Here is a 25,319-nt window from a genome sequence, read left to right on the forward strand (position 1 = left end):
AGGGGTTGAACATTTTTAATCTAGGAGCATCCTTCAGTCTGTGCAACACTGCAAATTTTCGCGGATCAGGTCGTTTAGGGTCATTGTTTATTGTTAATTACCTCCCCTATAATTCTCCCAGAAAAGCGCTATTGAGGCAAGATATATGTATATAAGGCTTTTTAGACAGTTTCACGTACTTTAAACGGTAAATTAATGAAATTACAAATCTTATTTCTATCCAACTTTATTTTACCAAACAGGCGCAAAATATTAAAGCTTTTTCTTTTTTCGATTTCTGTTTTTAACATTGGTAACTTCATAGAAGTTACTACCTATTTTCTTTCTTTTCTTTGCTCGTTCAAGCGCTCTTTTTTCTTTGCTGTTTAATTTAATTTCACCCATCTCTTTGTCTTTATGGTCATTTCCTGACAAATCCTCAACTTCAAATTTTCCACTAGAGGAAAACTGATATTCATGTTCCTCATTTAAATGTTCTTCATCTGAACTGTCATCTTTACTTGCATTCTGACTGTCAATATTTCTGCTGTTATTTGCATCTTCAGATGAAATAGAATTTTTGGCTGAGTCATTAGAGTTTAAGGTGGATTCTAAATCTCTAATATCATCTCCCTCATAAGATAGACCAACTTTTATTTTCCTAAAATCTTGAATCACATTAAGCTCTTCATCTTTATTGCTACTTTCCTGTATTTTAGATGATTCAAATCCAGGAGGACAAACAAAAAATGGCAGTTTTCCTCTTTGCCAATCATTTAAAATCATTTTAGCAACTGACGCAATATCTGGTTCCCCTCCCTTGAGCAGCCTGCCAGATCGCTGGGCCATTTTGACCAAAAACTCATCTGCATCTTTCCAATCTTCTATTTTATATGTTTTAATTAAATAATCTTTTTTAACTCTGTCAAGTACTGTTGGTATATAATCTTCTGGATTGTTTACTAGTTCAACTCTTACAACCCCTTTAAGAACTTTTTCTGTATCTGTTTCTTCAGATGGATACACAACTCCGGGACAATCAATTAAATATATCCTCCTCATGAGAGTAATATATTGCCAAACTTTTGTTTCACCAGAAATTGGTGCCACTTTACATACTTTTTTACTACGAAGTGTGTTAATCACAGATGATTTGCCGACATTGGGATAACCTATGAATCCTACTGATATTTGCTTCTTATCAATGTGAAGTTTTGCTAAAACAAATAGTGTTAAACTATTTTAAAAAATACTGCAAGAAAAATACCAAATTGCCTTAAAAGATTTATCAGAGACCCTTTTCCAAATGGATGTGTAAGACTAGCATGAAATGCTACCGTTGGATATTCTTTGCTTAAAATTGCCACCCACCTCTGTGTCACCCATGTAGGCACTAAATCAACTTTGTTTAAGATAAAAATCAGATGTTTATGAGGGTGTTCATTTTTCAAAAATTTCTCCAAGTATGTTGATCTTGTTCCAATAGGATCCCTGGCATCAAGAATTTGTAACAACACATCTGAACTGTCAATAACCTTATACAACTCATTCCATATTCTTTTAGACTGCCCTGCACCCATTATCCAATCTCTTGCTAAATTTTTAATTCCCTCATTGTCTTTGATAATGTTCGAATCGTTCTCATCTTTATATTCATCTACTTTTTGTTGTGCAACATTCGCAAATTCTTTTAAATCCGATATTTTTATATTTGGCCTTTTTCTTTGCTTTTTTGCACCAAAAACGCTTTCATAGCTCTCTGTATCCAGCAAATGTACTCTCGCATTTTTGGATTTCTCATTTAGCAATGTAACAGGAAGTTTAGTTGGATTCATAACAATTTGATAAGGATTTTTTATTGCAGAACCCAATTCTGCTTGAAATTTCTGCAATGAATTCTGCGAAATAACACGTGTATTTCCAAACCACTTTTGGTTAGGTTCTACACGAGCTTGTGTGCCCGAGGACAGCCAACTTTGAAATGGAGCTGGTTTAATAATCTTTCCAGTTTTGTCCCTTTTGCTCTTAAAATTTCTATACATTTGCAAACGTTTAATTGTACTCTTGGTCCGGGGTTTTGCTACCCCCTTTAGATTATCTCTAGAACGTTCAGGGTTCATTGAGTGATTGGACCTTCCTTTTGAGTTTGGGGTGCCTTTTGGTTTTTCTTTTGCCATCTAAAATAAGAAACAAATCTTATAATACTTTTATCTTTATATGATACCCACTTACTTTTGCTGAATTATAAAATACCAATAAAATAATGAGCGGCCAAGTTATTAAGATTTTTTGTACTAGAAGCTCACTATCATCAACCAAGAAACTTACGCCACTGTTGTGGAAATATTTTCAATAAAAATTTACCGTTGTATCAGTACGTTTCACAGATTCTCGTGCAAAATTATACACGGACTTGGTTACTTATGGGTTCTTCTTCTTGGGAATGATTAGAATTAAATTCAATAATGCTTTTCACTAGTACTGTTGGGCACGACTGCTAAAATGATTAAAAATTATTTGCTTCCTCTCACTTTTATTAGCCAAATATGCTATGATCGGACCGGAATTAGTTGTTTTTTTTTTCTACTTATGGCCAGGTAACACATTTTTGCCAAGGGTCATCTTCCTTTGCCATCACCACACGGTCGTCTTCTTTTCAAAAGGCACCTCCAAATAAAGTCAAATAAATAGAAGAATCACCTATTGAAAAAATTGGAATGATTTGAGTATAGTAAATAATATATAAAACATTTGTGAACAATTTAAATCTTGCGTTATGGAAAAATCAATGGGATTCGATCAATGTCGTAGACTTTGGATAGGTAATTTGGACCCGAATGTGACGGAGTAAGTTTTTCTAAATAATCATGTCAATTGAGAAAACAGCTCCAACAACTGTCTCCAGAAGTTTGTTTTATCTACAAATTTTAAATGCAAAAGTTGTATTAAAGTGCTGTATGCAATGAAATTTTTGTTATAATTTTAATTTTCTCATCCTTGGCTTCATTTTAATATCACCTATCAAATGTAATAATCCAATACACTTGAGTTATTTTGTTCCTTAGAATCAAAAAGGCAATAGAGACTTGTGAGATGTCCTATATATAAACATTCCATTTATTGCATAATACACTTTTATAGAAATAACTTTTGTGTTCAACATTTTTCAATAAAACAAAATGTTTATAAAGATATAAAAGAATCTTGCAGTAATAAACTACCAAGTGCACATTTAACTTATATGATGTTTTCTTGTTTTTTATCGGTACCAACTTTTGAAACTCGCACAAAAACATGGAAAAATTGAAAAATTTGATTTCTTGTTACATCGTACTGGATTACTAGCAGGGCGACCACGAGGATATGCTTTTGTAACATATACGGACATAAATAATGCTGTAGTTGCAAGAGATCTGCTTAATAATCAAGTTATAGGCCAGAAAAAAATAACTGCAATGTGGGCTTATGACATTGATGAAAGTGTAAGTAGGCGTAATTACAAGACATATTTATTTATTAACTTGAAGATTTAATTTAGACTATGACGGAAAAACCAAAGATAGAGATATCAATTCCTGTATTAGAATTGTCAAAAGAAGAGAGAAAATCAGATCGTTTATCCCAAATCCAAGCCATCGAAGCCAAACTCAAACTTATGGAACACAAAGAAGATGAGCTGAAAATTAATGATACAATTGCATCAAAACCCCCATTAATTAAACAGTTTCAGTATAATAAGAATCGGGCCAGTATTGTAAAGCTAAAAGTCAAGAATGAAAAGTTTGCAAAACCTTACCCAAAAAGAAAAGATATTTAAACTTGAAATATTTATGTTTATACTATCATAGATAATTATTCTAAGGTCCCTCTCAGGAATATAAAAATCTCTGTAGGTATAAGTTTTATTGTTAGAACAACCTAATTAGTTATTAATACAAATGTGATTAATAAGTTTATGTCAAAGTGTGTTTATAAAATCCAAAATAATGTGGCTTATTTTATTTTATAATAAATTTCCTCGGATTGTGAAGCTTGTTTTATTGTTGCTAAACTGATTATAAGCTCATCTTTCTTTATTATTGAGCTCGAACAGGGATCTTTGAGGAGATAGAAAATCTGATCTCGAACTTGAGGCAACTGAAAAGTCCCAGTACTTCCAGGAGCTCAAAACTTGAGTATTTCAATTGTATTTTATTCTTACAGTATTCTAAAGTTATGTAACTATCATGGTCTCATCGTCGTGGTAATATTCGGTGTTAGTAAAGCAAGACCTTTTCGAATATTTTCCTTTTGTAAAATAGTTTTAGAGTTCTAGCAGACTTACTAATTTTTCGTTATTTCTGTTTGTACACCTCGATGTAAAAGTAAATCTTTATGAAAACGGGCGTTGATGTTTGTTCCTATTAATTTGTGACCTGCTAAAAAGAAACAATTTTAGATTAAATAACTATGCCCCATATTTATTGATCAAAATTTAGTTATGTCGGAAATAATTAATTAAGAATTAAAAATTAATTAACATCCAAAAAATGAAATCATAATCATATAAAGAGACTAAACTATTTAATTCTCTTATAATTAAAATGATCCATCAAACTCGTTTCCACTAAGATAACTACGGAACTGCAGACCACAGAAAACTAAAGTTAGTTTTGCTAACTTTTGGTTGTACCATGTAAGGATGTAACCTACCGACACGGTTTTCTCATTACCATTGGCACGCACAAAGGTTAATCTTAATCTATAAATAAAGGTTTAATCCAAAACCTCTCTTTTGGTCGAACACGAATTTTCCTCAACCACCTATTTTCATTCATTCTTAATACTTGTGTGCTTCTGCTTCACAATGCCATACCTGTAGTGGTGTGTCGGTCGTCGGATTCGGGAATGAATTCTCGGTCGGACCGATTCGGAACGAATCTGTAATTTAGTTTAAATCGTACCGAAATTCACGCTTGAGCGAGACTCGTACCTGGAGCTGGACCCAAAAATATGAACAGAAAGCAGGAACGATAGCATGCAATTTAGATTTATACCATAACGTAGCGTTCTAGCTATAGGCCCAGACCAATACAATTAGGTATTTTGTTTTGGGAAGTTTTGGAATTGAATTTATTCGACAAACCTTAACAATGTTAGTCTCAACAGGTGCATGCCCGTGGCCGACTATGCTTCTTTTCAATTTCGTTAGTGGGAAAAACTGAATTGGGGCAGCGCGGCATGTGAATGATAAATTAAATAAGGGTATATTACTCGAGTCCGAGGAACGAATCCGGACTGGAATGAACGATTCCATAAAAGAATTGAAAACTCTCACTTATCCCCAATACATCGCAATCGAATCGCAAAACTGTGACATGACAGCAAATGTTTTACAAACTATGTTTATTGTTCATACAAGAAAAAGAATTATTTAAAGCTTATATTGTATATCTAAGGATTAAATGGGCAGACATAATCAGAGAACACATTATTGAATCCCAATCGGTCCGCAAAAAGTATTATGAAGTTCCAGTCTTTCCATCCCTCCTTTACCTGCATTCAGAGTAGAGTTGTGTCAATCGCGATTGATTGGTCACTTTGATTCAATCACTCATAGGATCGTACGACCAAATCCCGCTTGTTCTTAACGATTCGATCACCTTGTTCGCTCTCGCTGCCGCCCTCACCGGTCTGAAGTGACCGAATACAGGACGACCATCGACCGATCGTACCAAAACAAATCGAATTCGCCTTGCGGAATACGGTTCATTTGAATGGTTTAAGATTTAATTGCATGACTAAGACAGGCAACGGAAAAGGAATGGGAGTATTGTTATAATTATTCTATAGTATTGAGTTGCGACATCGACTGGTAGATTTGCTGGTGTGTTGAATTGAATATTGAATGAAATATCTATTTCCACACAGGTATTTAAATTTAAACAAATTAATGTATTACTGGTACAATCCAGTATGTAGCACCTATTTTGATAAAATTCAATAAAAAGCAGAACACAGCTAAATATTATACTAACTAGAACAGAAAACATAACCTATAGATACAACAATAATTCAAATTCAAATGAATCTGAATCGGTCGTTCGTACTGTTCGGATTCAGTGACGCTTATGTTATCATCAATAAGTATTGAAATGAACGATTGATTGAAATGATTCGGTGCTTTTCGTAATCGGTCACTGATTGATTCGGTTCTCGTAAAATGAACGATTGACACAACACTAATAGAGGCAAACATAATCTTACCACGCATTAGGCAGGGGGTTACATTAATTGGAGGTTCTCTGGTTTGACAAGTAGGCGAAATTTGTCGAACTGTTTATTGTGAGAATAGAAGTAGTGTTATTGTATAGTAGCACTAGGCAGGTATAGTTGGCTTAAAACTACGTAATATAGAAACAAGATTATTGTTGTACTTAGTATTTTTGAAATTTCTGGTAAGATTTACAGGACAAGCGTTTTTTTAATACTCTGTGATTATATTTGGTGACCTTAAGATTTAATGTTTTTCCTTGTCACACAAAAAATAAACTCAATTCAGAGACGGATGTACATTACGCATTAAATCGCAAAATATTTTAAATTTTTTAAGCCAAACATGTCAAGTGGTCCATATAACTATTCATATATCTTCAAATATATAATAATCGGTGATATGGGAGTAGGCAAATCATGTCTGCTTCACCAATTTACCGAAAAAAAATGTAAGTATTAAAATTGCCAAGGGAGATAGTTATATTAATTATTTGAAATGTAGTTATGGCTGATTGTCCACACACAATCGGTGTCGAATTTGGAACCCGTATCATTGAAGTTTGCGGGCAAAAAATTAAGCTTCAAATTTGGGACACTGCTGGTCAGGAACGTTTTAGAGCTGTCACAAGATCTTATTACAGAGGGGCCGCTGGTGCCCTTATGGTATATGATATAACCAGGCGATCTACATACAACCATCTAAGCAGTTGGTTGACTGATGCTAGAAATTTAACTAACCCAAGTACTGTTATTTTTTTGATTGGAAATAAGTGTGATCTTGAAGGACAAAGGGATGTTACATATGAAGAAGCTAGTAAATTTGCTGAAGAAAATGGTTTAATGTTCGTTGAAGCTAGTGCAAAAACGTAAGTTGATGATCCAAATTCCTAATTAACCATATTTACCTTTTTGAAAAAAACAATAAGAAAATTTATTTTCTGTAATACCAATGAGACATAAGTTCCATGTGTTACTGTATTTTCTTGTAGTGGAGACAACGTTGAAGAAGCTTTTTTAGAAACTGCAAAGAAAATATATCAGAGCATTCAAGATGGGCGATTGGACTTAAACGCAGCTGAGTCTGGGGTTCAACATAAACCATCTCAGCCAGGTCGTAACAATCTTTCTAACGAACAGCAACCAAACAAAGATGACTGTCGGTGCTAGTTTTTTTCAGGATTACTATGAAAATTTCTATTATTTAATATTTAAAAGATATATATTCCAAATTGTTTCGTCTGGTATTGTAGGTATTGAAATTTTATTTTTTTAGTAAAGGAAAACAGTTTTATGATCTGAGCATATAGTGATTATCATCAAAAAATATTCCAATTTTATTGCTATACCTTATAGATAATAATGTATACAAAGAATTTATATCAGTTTTTAATTTAATTACTATGCTAATGAATGCTTTCTTGTATAGGTTTGCTGGAGAAATATGATGTTTAGTGTAATGTCAGAATGTCAGTATTGGCATAAGTATATGGTATACATGTTGCATTTTTTAACTGGTAGCTTGTTTTTAATACATGTAATTGTTGTGTTCAATGCTTTTAAGTTTCATAAATAGCCGTTAATGCTATCTGCTTGGAGAGCTTTTTATTTCTTAAATTGTCAGAAAATCCAGCTCAAAAAAATTATCCAATTAATGAAGTCATAAATCTCAGATATATTTTCACATACAGTGCACGAAGTTGTATATGATATATTATGTCGTATGGGTATACCTTACTAAGTCCTCTCTTTCAATTTCTGGTGACTTTATCAATTACTAAAGGATAATGTGTTTCTGAACTGAGAAATGGATTATATTTTGTAAGCAATAACTTCCTATATTTCATTTCAAGGAACAGAAATAATGGATTTTTCACTATGAGACCACAAAATTGTACCTAGTAAGTCTATATAAGTTTTGTGTTACATTAAATGTTAATCCAGTTAGATATAGGATAGATATTGTTGCACAATAGTTTTGTATTTTTTTGTTAAAATTTTTTTTTTTCAATTGGAATAAAATTGTTTCAAAAATTTTTTGTTTTGTGTCCATTTCTCATATTTAAACGGGCATGTATTTAAACATAATCTTATGTCAAGATTTATTAACTGGTACACCCAATTTTTTGAGATGAGAAAAGATAAGCCGCGTTTTTTTTTTTTTAATTAAGTTTAGTGAGAATTGTTTCAAATCGCCTGTTGTCAATGACCACTCAGCACAAGCTTAGTGTTCCAAAATAAATTATTTTACAAAATATCTGATAAAATAAAAACTGTAATACCTATTTTAATAAAACTTAGTGTATAAACATAAATCAATAAAAAAAAACACAAAAACAGTATTCTAAAAAAAAAGAAAAAAACAGTTTATAATAGTTTTAAGAACTTTAATTATTCAATAATGTACCTAAATATTAACATTGGCTATAGTTTATTTTACACCATACAAATATACATCTAATTTAAAACCCAATTTCTTCATCTGTACAAAAAAGTTCATCTTGATTTTCTAACGAATTTTTAATATTTTGCGGCATGTTGTTTGTTTTTATATTAAAAACCCAAAATTTTGCCTATATAAAAAATTACCTACATAAAGTTAAATTAAAAACACTGTCTACATATTGTTGTGTATCCTGTTGAACATAAAAAAAAGGAATCTCATTCTTTTAGCAACACAATCCAGGAATTTTAATTGTTTTTTAACACTTTTCTCCCAAATTGTTATGTCCGTCTCCGTGCCTTGAGCGGCGCCCGTGCTCTACCCGTCGACGCTGGTCCAGATCCAATATTAAATACACCAGTTGTTGGACCTGGTGTACCGAAACTAGCAGCAGGAGTTCCAAAAACCGGCGATCCCGATTGGAAAGAAGGTGTGGAATTGCCGGCAAAAGCTGGAGTGATGCCTCCGCTGAAGCTGAACGATTTATTTTTTTCTAGTGCGTTACTTGGGCCAAAATTAAAAGTAGTAGGTGGCGCGGCTTGAGGCGGAGCTGATCCAAACGCAAAAGCAGTGCCGTTGGAGGCTTGTTGTGGCTGAGATCCGAATATGTTTCCGGACGGGGATCCTACAAAATGATTAGATTTTCAATATAATGTTAACGTCAATGTCAATTTGTGAATGCAACATGTCCAAAATTCAGATTTATTTATTCAGCAAGACAGACCCTATGTACCAAAAAAATATTGGTGCCGAGGAGGCACAAGAGATAAGCCTCTTTTATGTATTAAAAAGAGTTCGACAGTTTTGACTATGGCAGTGGCATTCTTTAACCGTATACGCCTACCATCGACAAAAAAAAATGGCGAAAAGTGCAGAGTAGTATGTAAAAGTTATGTTTATGCGGAAAATCATTCCATTTTAGACAAAAATCTCATAGCTGCCTAAGGCGTATCAATTTTACTCCATTTGCGGCATAACTCTTGACAGGGTCGTCGATTGGTCATAAAAATTGAAAAAAGTTTATATAAACGTAGTAGGGCCAGAAATGCTTAGTTTTCACCTTACGTTAAATATTTAAAAAAACGGCTTGTGAGAAAATACTTATGTCGTAGGCTAAATTTAAGCGCATGCCTCTAGAATTCACTAACTTGCAGTTTTGCACTTTCTTTCTAAAGTGCGATTTCCACACATCCGTGAGATACATTGAGAAAATACTAAAAATGCCGCATCCAAACTTACTGACGATATGTCAAGGGCCATGCTAATTGTTGAATACCGCAGGGTTAAAAACGAGATTCTAAATCTCGTGCATGCGCATGTGGAATTGACCTTCCCAAGCTTCATAAGTTACGGTATGGGCAAATATGTAAACGATTTGTAATCACATTAATTGTGTTTTATCTTGGTCTAATGTATTTCAAAAACGGTGACAAAAAAATTAAAAGAAAAGTTGGTTGGCAACTAACTGACACATTAAATAATTGTCAGTCATGCCGCAAAAAGATTTAATTGTATAAAAAGAACAAATGCAGCTAATAGTTTGAAATATAATAACACTGCAACTAGCGAATATCGTTTCTTCAGTTAAATTAAATGGTAAATTTGGCTAATGCACTACTTCTATTTGCCATATTCCAGTTTTTAAATTTTCTTCCAACCAATATAAAAAATGGATTCCAAGATGTAATTCTATTCAAAGAACGTCTAGGAATTTTGGGTGGTTCTATTTACAATGATTGTATAGATGGTGAAATTTGAAAAAAAGAGTCTAATACATTTTTGCATTTCTTCACAAATAAAAAAACATAAATGTCTGTAATGATAAATTTGCTCCTACACAGATTTTTCTTGACATATAGTGCTTTCATCCAATGTGTCATCAATTACAACGCTGGAACTAATTTTTAAGTCATTACACATCATCCAATGCCCAATGCCCAATTACTTTTGGAAATAATTGATTGGTGATTATGCTGCTGCCTAGCCTTTCGCCAGATCACAATAAGCTTTTTCATATTAACATAAAATGTAGGATGCCTATTTGTCTTGAACTTGGGTTTAAAAATGAAACTGTAGCACCGTTCTCAACTTACGATTTTTCAAAACTCACCAAAAGTACTGGCAGTACTCCCAAAACCGATCTGAGTGACTTCGGGTTTAGCGAATCCACCTGCCGTCTTACCGCCTTGAAATACTGAACTCGCATCTTTGTCCGAATTTCCAAATGGTGACGGATGACCTCCAAAAGTGCCCGACTTGTTCGCCAGCACTGGTACAGTGTTTTGTCCAAACGATGTACCCGAAGTTGGTAAAACAGCCGATCCGAAATTTGGACTAGTTGTGGAGAAAAAACCAGTGTTTGGTTTTGATATTGACTCTGTAGAATTTGCAGCCCCAAAAGGGTTTTCCGTCTTCCCGCCAAAATTAAAGCTGGGGGCAATAGAGCTTCCAAACATAGGAGGGGTGCTGGCGGTTGTTTGTATGGAGGACTGCGTTGAAAATGAGGGTTTTGTAGATGTCCCAAACACAGACTGAGCAGTGAAGGAGGTGTTATGTCCAAATGATGAGTTGTTACTTGGATTCCCAAACGCAGACGCTGTTGTTCTAGGAACAACATTTACTGTATTTCCAAAAGATGGGGTAGCCGGGTTAACAAAGCTGCCAAATGTTGGAGAAGCTGTAGAAAGTGAAGCACTCCCAAAGGTTCCAGCAGCAGCTACTGATGGATTAACTCCAAATGTACTGGGTATTGTTGAAGTATTGGAGGTATATGATGGTGTAGTAGTGGCAACTCCAAAAGGTGTAGAAGTGACTGATAAATTTGCTCCAAAAGTAGATGGCACTGTTTTAAATGACGGAACGGTATTTGGGTTTCCAAAGTTCAATGATGAAGTTACAGTTGACGGGAAAAGTGAGGGGGTGGATGAGGCAACCCCAAATAATGGGGTGAAAACATTTGCAAATGTTGAGTTGGTACTACTGGTTGTAGGTTTCGTGCCAAATAAAATAGTGGATGTATTGGTAGGTATGGCACTGGTAAACAATGTTGGAGGGATTGTAACATCTGCAAATAAGGTACCTGAAGTTGTAGTAACTAGAGTAGGAGCGGGATTAAATGCTGCAGTCTTTTCATTGGCATTAGATGTCAAAATATTGGAGTTTTCAAAGCTGGAGGTTGTAATTGGATTATTACCAAAAACGAAAGTAGATGTAACAACAGAACTGGCAGGTACAGAGGTTGTTACAGTAAAAGCACCAAAACTAGTAGAGGATGGTAATATGCTGGTAAAACTCGATGTTGTTTTTGTTGGGGGTGTTGAATTATTTGCAGTGCTAAAGTGTAAACTTGCACTTACTTTTTCAGTATTGCTAGATATTGTAGTCATTTCAAGTCCAAATGTAGGTGAGGTTAAAACTGTGGCAGGCGATATAAATGAGGAACTGCTTGTATTTGAGTTTTTAAAATTAAAAATTGATTGAGAAGTGGTCGGGGTGGAGAATACAACCAAATTTTTGTCTGCTTCTGGCTCTTTGATGGTATTAGCATCAGTTACCTCCTGTAAAATACCAAATGAACCACTGTCTTGTTTTGGACTTGGATCAGCTTTCTTAGAATGAATTAAATTAAAAGGAAATCCACCTGTTTTTGAAATACTAGGGCCTAATGGTGTAGAAGTAGTAACAACAAGATTACTTGTAGCTACAGTAGTCCCTACAGAATTTTCACTTTTAGATATAGCTTGTGAAAAGCTTGGTAATGACACCAAAGTAGGTGTTGAAGTAACAATATTGGAAGTTTCATTACTACCACTATTTGAAGTGGAACTATCAAGTTCCTCTAATTGAGTGTTAGCCTCCTTTGATGCATTATTAGAAATGCTAAAATGAACGTGTTTGTTATTTGGAATACGCATTTGATTGGGAAGGGAAAGAATTGATGTCAAAGGTTTTCCCATGTCTACAACCTCTTTAGAAGTATTATTATCTCTGGTTTCAATGTTTTCTGGTAGATTTTCGCTAATATTGGTGTTTGTTTGTAATTTTGGCAACAATGCAACTTCTTTTCCAACCAAAGTTCCCATCAGTGCAGCAAGTCGATTTTTCCGGTTTTTCTCTAATGGAACTTCATTAAATACCTTCACAGGACTCTCTCTAGTACTAGAGCTTAACCTTTCTTCTTTGTCTTTAATACTAGTTTCCTTTTCTGGTTCAACAGCTGCGGTTTGTGTTTCAGCATTAACATATTTTGTCTGCTTAATTGTTGAAATTTCTGTTGATGTACCTAAAATTTGATTTAAAAGTTAAAATATTTAAAAATCGTTTTCCAAATATAAATAACAATTTTTTACAAGCTTTAAATATGCCCCCAAAGTTAATTCTAGATACAGCTTAACAACTGCACGAAAATCCATGTAGAGTCAAAACATATTTCAAAAAAGATGAATATCCTTGACATATCCAGGTGAATTGATATTTTATTGATCATGATTCCGACTAAATCTGCATTTGTAATTTGTTGGACTTTTCCAGATAAATTTCCACTTTCATGAATGATAGAATGTCACAATATTTTTTTTGGTGCAGATAGAATAAATATGCAAAAAAGGCAAATCTTTCAATAACTTTCCTAGAAAAATTTTGACCATGTGTAAAAAAACTAAAAATAAAAATTTAGAGAAAAAGGTATATTTCAAAATAAGAAAGCAAAAAGATAGCTAAATCTAAAAACCAATAAAAAAATATAACCATAACCTATAATAATCATTTTTAATCTCACTTCCAAAAAATTGAAAGCGTATTCATACTCAAATTAAAAACTACTTGACTTTTGCAATTCAATGGAAAAAGGGTGTAAGAAATAATAGAAGTAATTTTCAATCTTTCTGGAAAATCTTTCGGACTGATTCCCTAAACCGGCATATTGTGTCCATATTTATTAGGAAAAGTGCACCAAACACACACACACACAGCACCAAACCAAAAATAACTGTGCAAAAAAGCTAGGAGCAAGTGAACTGAGAAAAAAACAGAATTTAATAGAAGCAATAAAAATGACTAATTCAATAATACCAGGTTTCCCCATTGAAGGCAGAGATTTGATAGGTGTCTTAAAAAATATACTTACTAGTTGTTTTTCTTTTTGTTCTAGATTGTTGGTTATTTTTCTTAATAGTTGAGAAATTTGTGGAAGATTTTGATGCAGCATATTCATCATAGACACAAATTTTTTTGGATATGGGTTTGCAACTAGAATTGGGTGATTGCTCTCCTGAGGAATTATCTTGCGCACGTTTGTTTGAGTTACAACTCTTAATATCATCTGTCCTTTGCTTTTTCGCATGATCCTCATGTAATTCAAAGTCCTAAAAATTAAATATAACAAAACAAATTCTGTTCAAATCCAGAGCTGTTCACCTCATTGCCATGAATTCTCTTTCTCGATATCTCTTTTAAGGCATCCAATACATTTTCAGTCCTAGAACTGCTTTGTGCTTGTGATAACCCATTTACAGTAGAATTTATGTTAAAATTTGCTGGTTTTGTAATACTTTCTAAGATTTTGTTACTATGCTCTGGATGTATATGCTTTACCAACTCTGTAATTAGAAAAAAATATTTCACTGATAAATTTAACAACTTGCGAGCACTTACCTGGTGTTCCAATTTTTATAAAAACAGGTTTTGGTAATTGTTCGGAAGATGTTTTTTTATTAAATAAGTGAACTATTGGAAACAAACCCAGACTATTATACTTTTCTTGACATAAGGGTTTTTTTTTCCTAGCCACTTCTTCACTATACTGAACCACCCTTCCGGCTAAACCAGGACTCTTGGTCTCCTCATATGTACTCACATTGTCTTTGTAATTTATAGAGGTTAGCAATGGCCCTGAACTATTATCGATATTTCTAGGTGGAGTTCTACCATTTGTTAGGGTTGTGACATCAGATAAGGAATACCTTCAAGTTGAATATCGGTTGAAAAACTTGAATGAAAAATTATAAATTCTATATATCAAATATTAACTACACATACATACCGCCTAAAACTAGGTAGTCGAGGCTTAGATGATGTTGAAAATGGGAGTCCGTGTCGTCTAGCTGCCAAAGAATGTAAAGGGGTCGAAGTAATTTTTGGATTTCCATTGTAAGTATCATTAATAGTTTTGTATAAGTGGCTATTATTTGGGCTGTTGTTACTCTTTGGAGAAGGGAACATACTGAGAACAATAGTGAAGACTAAGTTTTCGCCACAAGCAGATTATTTTCTTGGTTATACCTAACCTCTGAATTTTTTGACTTAATCCAGGAATCTATTAAAAACCTCGTTGTATATAAAAGTTTGTATATAAAGGCACTATGCACGAAAATTCCTAAGAAATCAAAAGCCATAAACCGAAGCTTTCAAATTTTTTCACAGAACAAAAAACAAAACCCTAGATTGATGACCACAGAATATCAAAGTGTCGACCAGATATATCGAACCACGTGTCACCCATCGATGATTTTAAGGATATTTCATCTGAAGTTGCACTGTGAAACAAAACCAAAAGAAGGAAGAAGAATAATAAAACGGACCATAAGATACAGAACACGACAGAATAAAAATATCCGATATTTTATTATATATAGGGTGTTCCACAATCAAAATTAAAAATTTTCGTTAATAAATCTGCTAGCAAATGTTAGTTGTTAACAAAATCCAGGTTGCTCATTTTTTTTTTTAAAAAAGGTGGAAAATATATTTCTGCATTTACAAAGGAAAAAAATAAAAATGTCTTTATGGCACACTATATGAATAGTAGAATAAGATGTGGAATGAAATATTCTAAACGAATGTCTCCTAAACTGTTTTATATGTAAATAATAACCAAGGGTACGTTCCTAAATAAAAATAAATACTCTTTTTCAACATAAAGTCGAAGCAGTCCCAGTTTTAGAGGTAAAAAAAATTAAAATATTCATCACAAAAGTTAAAAAGTTGATTTAAAGTTCAAACTAATGTGGAATTGAGCTTTCTCACCTTATTTCTAAACTATTCTTTACAGGTTGGGTTTTTGCTTAGCTTTAACAAAAAATATTCAAAACAAGCACGCATTAAAATAGCACACACTAGTCGCACAGTTTATATATTTATTATTGTTTATGCATTTCGGGCAATAGGAATTTCGTCTCTTTTTCATTCAAACTGGTCTCCAGGTATATTTGCTCTTAAACATATGGAATATTTATTGAAACATAAGCAAACAAGTATTAGTTCGGGAACTGAAAATCGCTAGCGACTCATTATTTGAAACATGCGTTGAAATAAAAATTGGCCCAAATATTGTTTTTTTGTAAAATAACATTAATCAATCAGATATGTGTATGATATTTGTTAGTAACTCTTTGGAAAGAGACATTCAACTCCTATTTTGGGATGGAAACAGTGAGTCCGAAGATGATAATCATGTTTGTCACCCTCTTTGTCAACGGGTACCAAAGGTCGATATTGCTTAGCTCTCAAAAATCGATATTAACTAAATGAAACGCCGATTGAACTTATCAATATTGCCATGTTCCAAAACACGAATTGTTATAACTGCAAAAATGGGGAGAAGATACACAGCAATACATTAAGACAAGCACAAAAATAACAAAACTTAAAAAAATAATGGCATTCTAATCAGCTGAAGGCATTTCGGTGCGCATGCTCAATGCGACGGGTGTTGCAGTTCCGATTTTCATGGATAGTGCGCGTACGTGAGAGCATCGCCCTAATCCAAATTATAACAAAATTTGTGTCAGTTTGTTGATATTAACCTTAAATACGGGTGGAATATAAAACAATGTGGGTTAAAAGTGCAATCAAATAGCCCAAATGTCTCATTTAGGCGAACGCTGGCCAGATTAACCTCATTTGGTGAGTCGCTTGTGACAGTTTTCTTACTTATGTCCTTGAAGGGAAGGGTGCGATATTTGCTGCCACTTTGGTACCGATAACTATTCTCCTCAAACATTTCCTTTTGGAATGAATTGGCTATCGTTTGTTTTATGTAAGGCACGATTCTATTCCTCACGTTTTAGTTTGTTTTTTTACGATTTTTTACCTTCCACATTTCCGAATTTCTTTTTTAACAAATTTTTTGCTTCTCATTTTTGTGAATCGATATTACATTCATCTTATAAACATTACTTTAACTAATATGTAGTTCAAAAATACCCGGAACAGTTCTAAATATTTTGAACAAGATTTCTTGAAACTAAAAATCTTTTGAAACTCCTATTCTATAAATGGTACCTAGTTAATTTTTATGTATGACTATCATTAACAACGCTGCATTTGGTACCCTCTTACTAGCACTGTATTTTGGTATTGCTTTCATGGATCATCGTCAGTTATTAGCGTGTTAATAAACGACACGTCGCCATCGGTTATGTCAATATAATAGCATATACGACATAGCCCAATATTACTTACGCATTTTAATCTTAGGTTGAGGTTTAAAAAATGACTCCTAATTTATGTATCTACAATGAACGTGGCAGGATTAGGTATACCTAAATTAGAGACCTATACTCCCATATACCAAAGTAACTAATCGCGATATACATATGCAATCATATATGCAGTTACAAAATGTCCTATAATGTTTCTAAAACAATTGTTTATTTTATTAAGACCATTTTTTTATCGCTTTAGTATTAACCCAAGATAAATAATACAAAGAATTTCTATTCATAGCAATTGTATTAATTAATATATACTAACAAAGGTACCCAAAAATAAAATGCAAGTATGCAGTACATTTCCTTCTATATTGTATTTGCCTCATTCCCTGTTTCAATTCTTCATTCCACATTTGCACCACTTTTGCCTCTGTTTATGGTTAAGGAAAGTATTTTTTTTTGAATAATATAACATTTTTTTTACATTTATTGTCCCAAGAGGTTTAGTACATAACAGAGAGAAAAATAGTATCCAAAAAAACATGAAAAATCCACTGTCCACATGTAAAGGACATCATTCCGATGAACTACATATGTATTAAAATTATCATACATGGTAAATCGAGAAAATTTAAAAGTTGATTTAAACCTAGGAAGAAAATTTAAAGTAAATGTAAACAAAGGTGCCACATTTGATTGATACCTTGAATGATTAGCGATAGAAACAAAAATTAGAAACTTGCACGTGTGCATGAGATGCATAATAAGAACCGTTTTTATGTACATATATAGCTCGTTATATAGTCCCATAAGTTAAATTTAATACTACTACTACACGTTGTTGTATTGAGTGTGTAAGTGCCTGTATTTTCACGAATATTAAAATTTATAGAAGAAAATGACATGCTCTCTGCAATCAATTCAAAAAACGATAACGCAAATAAGAAAACAAAACATTTGGGCCTTATAATTGACAAAAATCTAAAATTACTGTCTGTTGTAAGCACAACTGCAATGAAATGGTATTTGTCTATGTACCATGAATTGATAGTTTTGGTTAGGAATGGTTACTATTGCAGGCCAAAATACCAATACTAATTATTTAACTAAGCTTGGTGCCTTGCGGCATTTTGTTGTACTTCATGTCAATTTTTATGTGATTGAAACAGTGTGTTTACATCTAACAATGAATTCGAGGTTGTTAAGTGAACCATTTACTTAATTCCAAACAAGTTTAGTTTTTTGACATTTCGGCTATCTAACTAAGTTGTCCGTTAAGCGGCTGATTTTGCTATTTTTAAAAACATAAAAATATTGATAATAAAGATGACTACTGCCTCGGGTATTGCAATATGTAGCTACGGGAATGTTGTAGGTAAATTATTGGTTTATTCGTAAGTACAATAATAACAATAAGTATAGGCTGTTGAGTGGGTTCCTTAATTTACTTTGTGACAAAGTTTCTCCGAAAGACTGAAATATGAAGGACAATGTTAGGATATTGCCACCGTACAGTCGCTTTCTTTAATCTGGGGTTCGACAACAATTTTCGTTATATGTAAAAATAGCATACATACGTCACATTCTTAAAACAAAATAATGGTTCTGTTTCGTTAACAAAATGGGGCATTTATCTTTTTCGATCAGTTTTTATGCCCTAATAGAGCCGAAATAATAGTTTTTTTTGTTTTGTTAGTTTTGGTTTGGTTTGATAAGTTGATTAAATATTCTGTGAAAATGCGAAGAGTCAGCTTTAGAGTTAACGGTTTAAATCATTCGTTAGGTAATTAAAAACTACATTCCCTCGAACGTTAAAAAATATTCCATTCGATTTAAATTAATCATGTTATGACCATTAGATTGGAATACCTCTTGGACCACCTAAGACAGGAAGCTTTTTACTATTGTGATATAAAATATGGTCTGTGATTATACTTTCGTGTAGATTAAAGTTGGGTTATATTTTGACAAAATTCAAATTATTTAAAGAGCCTCAAGATATTGCAAACGTACACTACAACTACAATACCACTTTCATACCTTTAACGCTTTTGTGACAACCTGTATATTTTGGCCACAATACGCCGTATGGCGTTAATAAAACCTTTACATTATAAAATCACATTTTGAAAATATGAAAAAATGCAATAGGTGTACAAAAATACATTACTGCAAGCATATGCATCACAAGAGTTAAACATTTAAAAACATGTTTATTTAGTTATTTTGTTATTAAGAAAGTTTTAGAGAAAACTTACTGCATTGGGAAATATCGGCGAATAACCGAAAATAGCGGAATTATTTTTCTCCAGTAAATATAAAACGGTTCAATTGACAGCTGTCAAAATGAGACATTTTTCAGAGACTTTTTTAAGGCTAGTGAGATAGCGTGTATGACAGTCTCAATCGTCTTTTGATTTCTTGCGACGCACCTTAACTTTCACTTTTCTTATAGTCGCCATAGTGGATTTTTCGATTTTTAGAAGAAGCGTAAAATTTTCAATTCAGTGATGGGCTCACAAGTGTACGATAGATTTTATATCCCTTCGTAAAGTTAGGTCAAAATTAATTATTAATTAACAAAATTAGTAATTGATTAATGGCTGTATGTTTTTAAAAGAAAAAGTCGGAAAAATCGTCGTTAATTTAAGAACCTACAAGTTCGATACAAATTGAAAAAAAATCGCTACGGGAATAATATAATGTACCGGTTATTAATTACAGATTTGCAAAATGATGTAGACTTGCATGGAGAGATTTTTGGCAATTGATGACTGTTTTTCGTAGAACTTTAGCAAGTACTAGTTAATGTTTCTAAATGTGTCCAAAACTGTTTGTCTCTGGGTTTCTATCGTCTCGGCAAGATCAAGTTCAATTGTGTGACCGCAGAGTCAGTCAGTAGATATAGGATACCAAGAAATTCGACCATTTATTTAAATAATTCTTTCGTCAAACGGCTCGGAACTTCTTAAGTGGAATAGTGTTGAGAGCCGGACATCCATCCTGTTGAAGCCAGGTTCTTGTAAACTCATCTTACTCATCTACTTTTCTTATTCTTTGTGTCGTTGATAGCTTGTAAATTGTTTCCGTCACGATTTTCATTGTCAGTGTACATACGTGGTTCGAAGGCCCCAGGGTTAATTAAATTAACTACGATTTTTCTAAATCGGCTTTTATGAGGCTGTCGTCTTTCAGGATACGTCTCCAAATACCGTGCTCAGGTAATGACGGCGTTTCTGTGTGACTGCAAGTACAACGCTAACATGTCAAATTTTTCTTCAATGGAATAAGGAATACGGCCATTTTGAACTGGTTTCAACAACTTGTTTGTTGCATTTATGAGTATAATGAGAGTGGAGATCCCTATATGGAAGCGAATCTGGGACACATTGTATATCGCAACCACTTAGTTCAAAGAAAGATAAACGCGAGGTTAAAAATTCACAATCCAGAAAATCTTAGATTAGAGCAGAAAATGTTACTCCTACTTTAAATCTCAGTGTAATAAATTTGCCAAGAAATGTAATTAATAAGATACCAATTGACAGTTGGAAAAATTAAGTACAGCACATTATAAAAATCGAGGCACTTACATTTCTATACAAAAGAACCTAAATCCTATTATAATTAATCTCACTGACCACTCCGATAGCTAAACAGAATTAGATTTAGACTTTAGATTAAAATTTACTTTTTGCTTAGGATAAACCTTTGTTTAGTTGTTGCTCCTGTCATCATTTTTCATAAACTTATTTGAACTAAATCAAGTCGTAAAATAAACATTTTTCTTGGCTGTCCGGTTTGTGCTCGTTAAGGGGGTGTTGCTGTATTTAACGATCACCTTACCTTCCCCAATGCCTTAGTGATCCACGAGAAAAATTTCTACAGAACTAGGAGAATGAAGTTTACCACTGTTGATTCCACTGAAAACTGTCAGAACGAAACCACCTTCAAATAAAGGAAAACGCATCACCATAATACACGCTGGGTCAGAAGACGGATTTGTCCCACACCGCTTGCTGTTCTCTGCAAATAATATTAAGGATTCTAGCTGGGATTATCTTGAGGATACTAGTGCCGAACTTTTCAATAATTGGTTTCAAAATAATATTTTAAAAAATATATTTCTAAGAACAGTGTTATTGCCATGGATAATGCAAGCTACCACAGCGGTCTGCTATGCAAAGCACCCCTTTATCAAGTTCATAAACTGAAATTCAAGAATATTTGTTAGAAAATAATTTTTTTTTGAATTCAGTGCCAAAAAAGCGCAACATTTAGAAGTCCTAAATTCATATGCAATTAAAAAACATAATAAACGATAATTTAGCTGAACAGGCTGGGTATATTGTCTTCCCCCATATCATTGCATGTTTAACCTCATAGAGCATTTGTGGAACCAAGTAAAATCTTAGATTAGAGCAAAAAATGTTACGCGGTGAAATAAATTTTCTAAAATTGGCAGCTGGAAAAATTAAGTACAGCACATTATAAAAATTGATTACTTACATTTCTATACAAAACAGAAACAATTAGATTTAGACATTTAGATTAAAATTGTAATTATGTTTAGATATTCCTACCTATGAATTTACTGTATACATTTAATATCGTTATTTTTTCGTGGTGTAATTTAATAAGATATCTACCTAAATAAACAAAAAAAAAACTATTACCAAAACATTTGAGAGCCCGTTCCTAATGTTGTGCCCTTTAATACCAGCGGACCTGAGTTTTATTGCCGTCGGCAGGTTAACTTCCATAATTGCGGGCAAAAACCAGCACGACGACGATTGAGACAGACTATACAATCTTATTTTATTACAGATTCGGATAGTGCAACATTCTGCTTATAACGTTGGTTAAAATCTACCGGTACCTAGAGTTTTTGCAAAAAAAAAAAATGTTTTTATGAATTCCGAAATGAAATCACTACGTAAATAGAATTTACTATCTACGCTTGTGAGCCAGAACCGCCTTTTTGTGAGTTAGTTTTGGTTACTTGATCCTAACACTAGTGACAGATTTGTGGAAGAATAATCATTTGCCTTTTTAAGAACCAGCAAAAATTTAAATTTAGTGGACAGTTTCACCTGTAGGTGTAAGATATTGTAATCATTAATAGCAACCTAATATCATGCGTATCTATATCATATGTTACCAATGAGCTTTCAATGAAAATGGAACGCTAGTTGCCGTATTTCTTTCCATCAAAACAGCATATGATAATCGACACCTTTGCAAAAACTGTATGAAATCCTAATCCTAAAAATTAAATAACTTGGGATTTCAGTGAGCGCCAAAAACGCCATCAATATCCTTAGAATAGTAAGCAGAGCAAAGTTAAAAAAGTAATTCTCAGAGGAACTTTACTTACTGATGTAGCTGCTAGCATTGCATTGAAATAGATTTGACAATCATCCGCTGTTTTCCAGGTTAAATCAATTAAGATCACTGCGTATATAAAATTTTGGCAGAATAAAAATCAACCGTATCTGGGACAGGCGTATTGTAATATTATTGTATTAATAGAAGTCGACTTGATTATGATATGTAATAAATCACGTTCATAGATAGTTTTAATCAAATGACTCCAAACCATGTATTTGCATATTTGCACAAGTCAGGGCAGAACAGATTTGGGGATACACATTCAGTTCTAGAATTTTACAATTGGTTAGTGTGAAAATGATTTTATATTATTCATTTTTCGTTATCTGGGTTATTTAGGTATCTGAAACACTTATCTCGAGAATTATCTCAGATAGTTTAAAAATTTATGTATCTAAAACGTGTCCTCAAGTGTTGAGTATTATATAATATAAGCGCTTATCTCGAGAGTTATCTCAGATAGTTTAGAAATTTATTTGTCTCTTCTAGTATTTTCGACGTAGACTATCATGTTGAAGTTTTAAGAATTTACTCGCGAGGTTTGGTCAACATGACTTACAGCCATTGCTATTGCTATGACTACATCTTAACTATAAGTAACAACCCAGCGAAGTGCAGCATAGCGGTTGTCTTAACTGACCATGTGAAATATTTATTACATTTCTTCGATATGTACAAAGTTATTATAATTCAAATAAAGAAATATTATTGACATTTGGCCTATAATTTTAATAATCTGTTATCTATGAAGGACATAGATCATTTTGAGATTAAGAACACAAAGTATGCATGAGTTTCGAATTATCTGTAGTCTATCCTTGATTTGAATATTAAGAAGACATGAGCTGTAATCAACATCAGCGTCTGAGAGAACGAAAGACCCACTCAGCTGTTTTTTTAAATGTTGGTTATGTGTTTTTACGACATAAATGATATTTCAACTATTTTGTAGATTTAGTTTTTAAATATGAGGCTGAACCGCCCATAACTACCCATAACCGATATTGATTAATACATTCGAGACTCCCATTTACTATCCTTAGAGCATCCAGGGCTTCATTCTTGCAAAAGCTTTTCCTTAATTGTGTGTCGTCGGCACATATCATGCCCAACTGATGCTATCCAAAGTCAAAATAACAAAGGTCCAGAGGACCAGATATTTTAGAAGGGTCCGACCGATAAATATATACGAGTTTGACACGAGCGTAGCTCAGGGCAGCGAGTGTTTAATAAACGAGTTACTTGAAAAGTTTACCGAACGTGTTGCATACTATACTTTTTCTACGTGCGTTAGTTTTTGCGTACATTTTCACAAAACAACACGAATACATTCACTGTCATGACGTCAAAATTGACCCACGTCAAAATTCAAAGCGTGGGAAATATCTCCGAAAACATCCGATTACTCCCAAACCCGTGCGGTAAAATCCCGGAAATGTCCGAAGTGGCTCGGATTCGTGGGAAACGAAACTGACGTGGTAAATCAACGCTTCCCGCACCCTAGATCGGTGCGTAATTAGGTATTTTACAGACCGGAGTAAAAAAACAATATTATTGAATTGGTGTAGGATGAAACATGTTGGGATACCGATAGGATATGAGAGCAACACTACTAAAGAATCAAGAGTATCATCTCACATTCATTAAAGAGCAAAAATTAAAACAAATGTAACAAAATATCAAATGTAAAAAAAATGTTCGTTTCGGCTGATCAAAGTCAAAGTCCAGACTATACTGACAAAAGTTGTTTAAAATAAATTACTATCGTTCGGTGGATTTTTTTGTCCCAGTAGTCTTGTTTGCGATAAATCGACTAATCTGGCAACCTGCCGAATATTATGCGAAAGTTGCCGATTTGCGTAAACCAATACACACAGAAAATATAATATAATAAAGGAGTCCCAAGAAAAGGGTGCTTGACGTACAAGATGTTGCCACGAAGCGTGGTATATTGAATTACTTGTTGTTCCAGGTCAAACACAATTCTCGAAAATTTAATTACACAACATATTTTGCGTGATTCTACTATCGCAGTTTGTTATAGATATGTTACCGAAGTTATGTGGTGGAAAGTTTATGGACCAACGCCTTATACACAGTTTAATAATATACAGTACTATAAAATATTGATACCTAATATTTTTTTACAATGTTCCATTGAGGTGTTTAGTACTAATAAAATAATCGTTACTTAACAACGAGACAGTGAAGTTTGTTGCAAGTCACATGTATAACACGAACTTTGATATAAAGCAAACATGTGACAATTAATTAATTAATTAAGTAATTGACTGAGTGTGTCCCATGTATTCTGCAACTCTGTAAAAACAATTATCAGGTCAGTCAGTATTCAACCTGCATCTTCAAGAAACAATTAAGTCAAATGATCTAGTACTGTTTTGTAATGTTTGTTTATATAGTGTGCCTGTATAATTATCACAAAGATCGCATAACAATATTTAATGAAAATCGATTCGTCTTCCTGCTCTTCCGGTTATAGAATGTTTCGTTAAAGTCTCAATCCTAATCTTTATTAATTGAATAAATAAATATATGCCCGATTCCTGTTTCGTAATCGTAATGTTACGTTTTTAAACCTACCAAAATCGTTCGGGTTCGTCATATCCAAAGATTTAATTAAGTAAGTCACTCCGCTAAAAACGTAATGGAACTAATCATTCATTTCGACCAAAATAACGAAATCACTAACTGTTTTAGTGACACATTAGTATTCACTATACACAGTACTCATAAATATATAACGTCTGTTTATGTTGGTGAATTTTATATTTTCGCGTTGTGCGCTTTTTCTTTTCGACTGACTG

At 33.3% G+C, this 25,319-nt stretch overlaps 5 protein-coding genes across 11 annotated transcripts in view; 3 read left to right on the forward strand and 2 right to left on the reverse strand.

Moving 5' to 3' along the window:
- Nucleotides 1-210: 210 nt before the first annotated feature.
- Nucleotides 211-4,798, reverse strand: LOC132696968 (nucleolar GTP-binding protein 2). 3 transcript variants are annotated; one of them, XM_060662173.1, is made up of 5 exons: nt 4,672-4,798; nt 4,304-4,397; nt 2,212-2,646; nt 1,247-2,156; nt 211-1,196 (listed from the first exon to the last, which is right to left on the reverse strand). In XM_060662173.1, the coding sequence occupies exons 4-5, from the start codon at nt 2,154-2,156 to the stop codon at nt 253-255; spliced, it is 1,854 nt and encodes a 617-aa protein (XP_060518156.1). In that variant the 5' UTR covers nt 2,212-2,646; nt 4,304-4,397; nt 4,672-4,798; the 3' UTR covers nt 211-252. The 3 variants fall into 3 exon arrangements, with proteins under 3 accessions (XP_060518156.1, XP_060518158.1, XP_060518157.1); XM_060662175.1 differs by having other exon boundaries at nt 2,212-2,473; nt 2,541-2,646; nt 4,304-4,754; XM_060662174.1 differs by having other exon boundaries at nt 2,212-2,476; nt 2,541-2,646; nt 4,304-4,754.
- LOC132696969 (probable RNA-binding protein 18) lies at nt 2,603-4,308 on the forward strand. The gene is made up of 3 exons (XM_060662176.1): nt 2,603-2,826; nt 3,245-3,461; nt 3,518-4,308. The coding sequence occupies exons 1-3, from the start codon at nt 2,756-2,758 to the stop codon at nt 3,794-3,796; spliced, it is 567 nt and encodes a 188-aa protein (XP_060518159.1). The 5' UTR covers nt 2,603-2,755; the 3' UTR covers nt 3,797-4,308.
- A 1,418-nt stretch (nt 4,799-6,216) lies between the features above and the next one.
- LOC132696211 (ras-related protein Rab-14) lies at nt 6,217-8,266 on the forward strand. Of its 3 annotated transcripts, none has more exons than XM_060660921.1 (4): nt 6,217-6,345; nt 6,572-6,683; nt 6,737-7,100; nt 7,224-8,266. In XM_060660921.1, exons 2-4 carry the CDS (start codon nt 6,578-6,580, stop codon nt 7,399-7,401), a joined length of 648 nt encoding a protein of 215 aa, XP_060516904.1. In that variant the 5' UTR covers nt 6,217-6,345; nt 6,572-6,577; the 3' UTR covers nt 7,402-8,266. The 3 variants fall into 3 exon arrangements, with proteins under 3 accessions (XP_060516904.1, XP_060516903.1, XP_060516905.1); XM_060660920.1 differs by having other exon boundaries at nt 6,252-6,416; XM_060660922.1 differs by having other exon boundaries at nt 6,266-6,341.
- Nucleotides 8,267-8,574: 308 nt separating this feature from the next.
- Nucleotides 8,575-15,115, reverse strand: LOC132696964 (nuclear pore complex protein DDB_G0274915). Of its 3 annotated transcripts, none has more exons than XM_060662162.1 (7): nt 14,954-15,115; nt 14,715-14,894; nt 14,327-14,634; nt 14,090-14,271; nt 13,800-14,037; nt 10,785-12,956; nt 8,575-9,299 (listed from the first exon to the last, which is right to left on the reverse strand). In XM_060662162.1, exons 1-7 carry the CDS (start codon nt 15,064-15,066, stop codon nt 8,956-8,958), a joined length of 3,537 nt encoding a protein of 1,178 aa, XP_060518145.1. In that variant the 5' UTR covers nt 15,067-15,115; the 3' UTR covers nt 8,575-8,955. The 3 variants fall into 3 exon arrangements, with proteins under 3 accessions (XP_060518145.1, XP_060518148.1, XP_060518147.1); XM_060662165.1 differs by having other exon boundaries at nt 8,576-9,299; nt 14,959-15,115; XM_060662164.1 differs by having other exon boundaries at nt 8,576-9,299; nt 14,715-15,115.
- Nucleotides 15,116-15,979: 864 nt separating this feature from the next.
- The window catches only part of LOC132696117 (uncharacterized), a 38,519-nt gene continuing 29,179 nt past the window's right edge, over nt 15,980-25,319 (forward strand). Inside the window, exon 1 of the mRNA XM_060660741.1 lies at nt 15,980-16,576. The gene's annotated coding sequence lies outside the window, so the exon portion shown is untranslated. The remainder of the gene's footprint in view (nt 16,577-25,319) is intronic.

This window comes from Cylas formicarius, unplaced genomic scaffold (genome assembly GCF_029955315.1).
Source record: "Cylas formicarius isolate icCylForm1 unplaced genomic scaffold, icCylForm1.1 PGA_scaffold_1__22_contigs__length_36826433, whole genome shotgun sequence".
In the NCBI taxonomy this organism is placed as follows: domain Eukaryota; kingdom Metazoa; phylum Arthropoda; class Insecta; order Coleoptera; family Brentidae; genus Cylas; species Cylas formicarius.

Coding starts and splice junctions, on each gene's coding strand:
- LOC132696969 (XM_060662176.1), top strand. CDS start 2,756: ATGGAAAAATCAATGGGATTCGATCAATGTCGTAGACTTTGGATAGGT. Junction 2,827..3,244: donor TTGGACCCGAATGTGACGGA/GTAAGTTTTTCT, acceptor TGTTTTTTATCG/GTACCAACTTTTGAAACTCG. Junction 3,462..3,517: donor CTTATGACATTGATGAAAGT/GTAAGTAGGCGT, acceptor GATTTAATTTAG/ACTATGACGGAAAAACCAAA.
- LOC132696211 (XM_060660921.1), top strand. CDS start 6,578: ATGTCAAGTGGTCCATATAACTATTCATATATCTTCAAATATATAATA. Junction 6,684..6,736: donor CCAATTTACCGAAAAAAAAT/GTAAGTATTAAA, acceptor TTTGAAATGTAG/TTATGGCTGATTGTCCACAC. Junction 7,101..7,223: donor GTTGAAGCTAGTGCAAAAAC/GTAAGTTGATGA, acceptor ATTTTCTTGTAG/TGGAGACAACGTTGAAGAAG.
- LOC132696968 (XM_060662173.1), bottom strand. CDS start 2,156: ATGGCAAAAGAAAAACCAAAAGGCACCCCAAACTCAAAAGGAAGGTCC. Junction 1,197..1,246: donor AAATCTTTTAAGGCAATTTG/GTATTTTTCTTG, acceptor TATTTGTTTTAG/CAAAACTTCACATTGATAAG.
- LOC132696964 (XM_060662162.1), bottom strand. CDS start 15,066: ATGGCTTTTGATTTCTTAGGAATTTTCGTGCATAGTGCCTTTATATAC. Junction 14,895..14,953: donor TCAAAAAATTCAGAGGTTAG/GTATAACCAAGA, acceptor TATTGTTCTCAG/TATGTTCCCTTCTCCAAAGA. Junction 14,272..14,326: donor TATAAAAATTGGAACACCAG/GTAAGTGCTCGC, acceptor TTCTAATTACAG/AGTTGGTAAAGCATATACAT.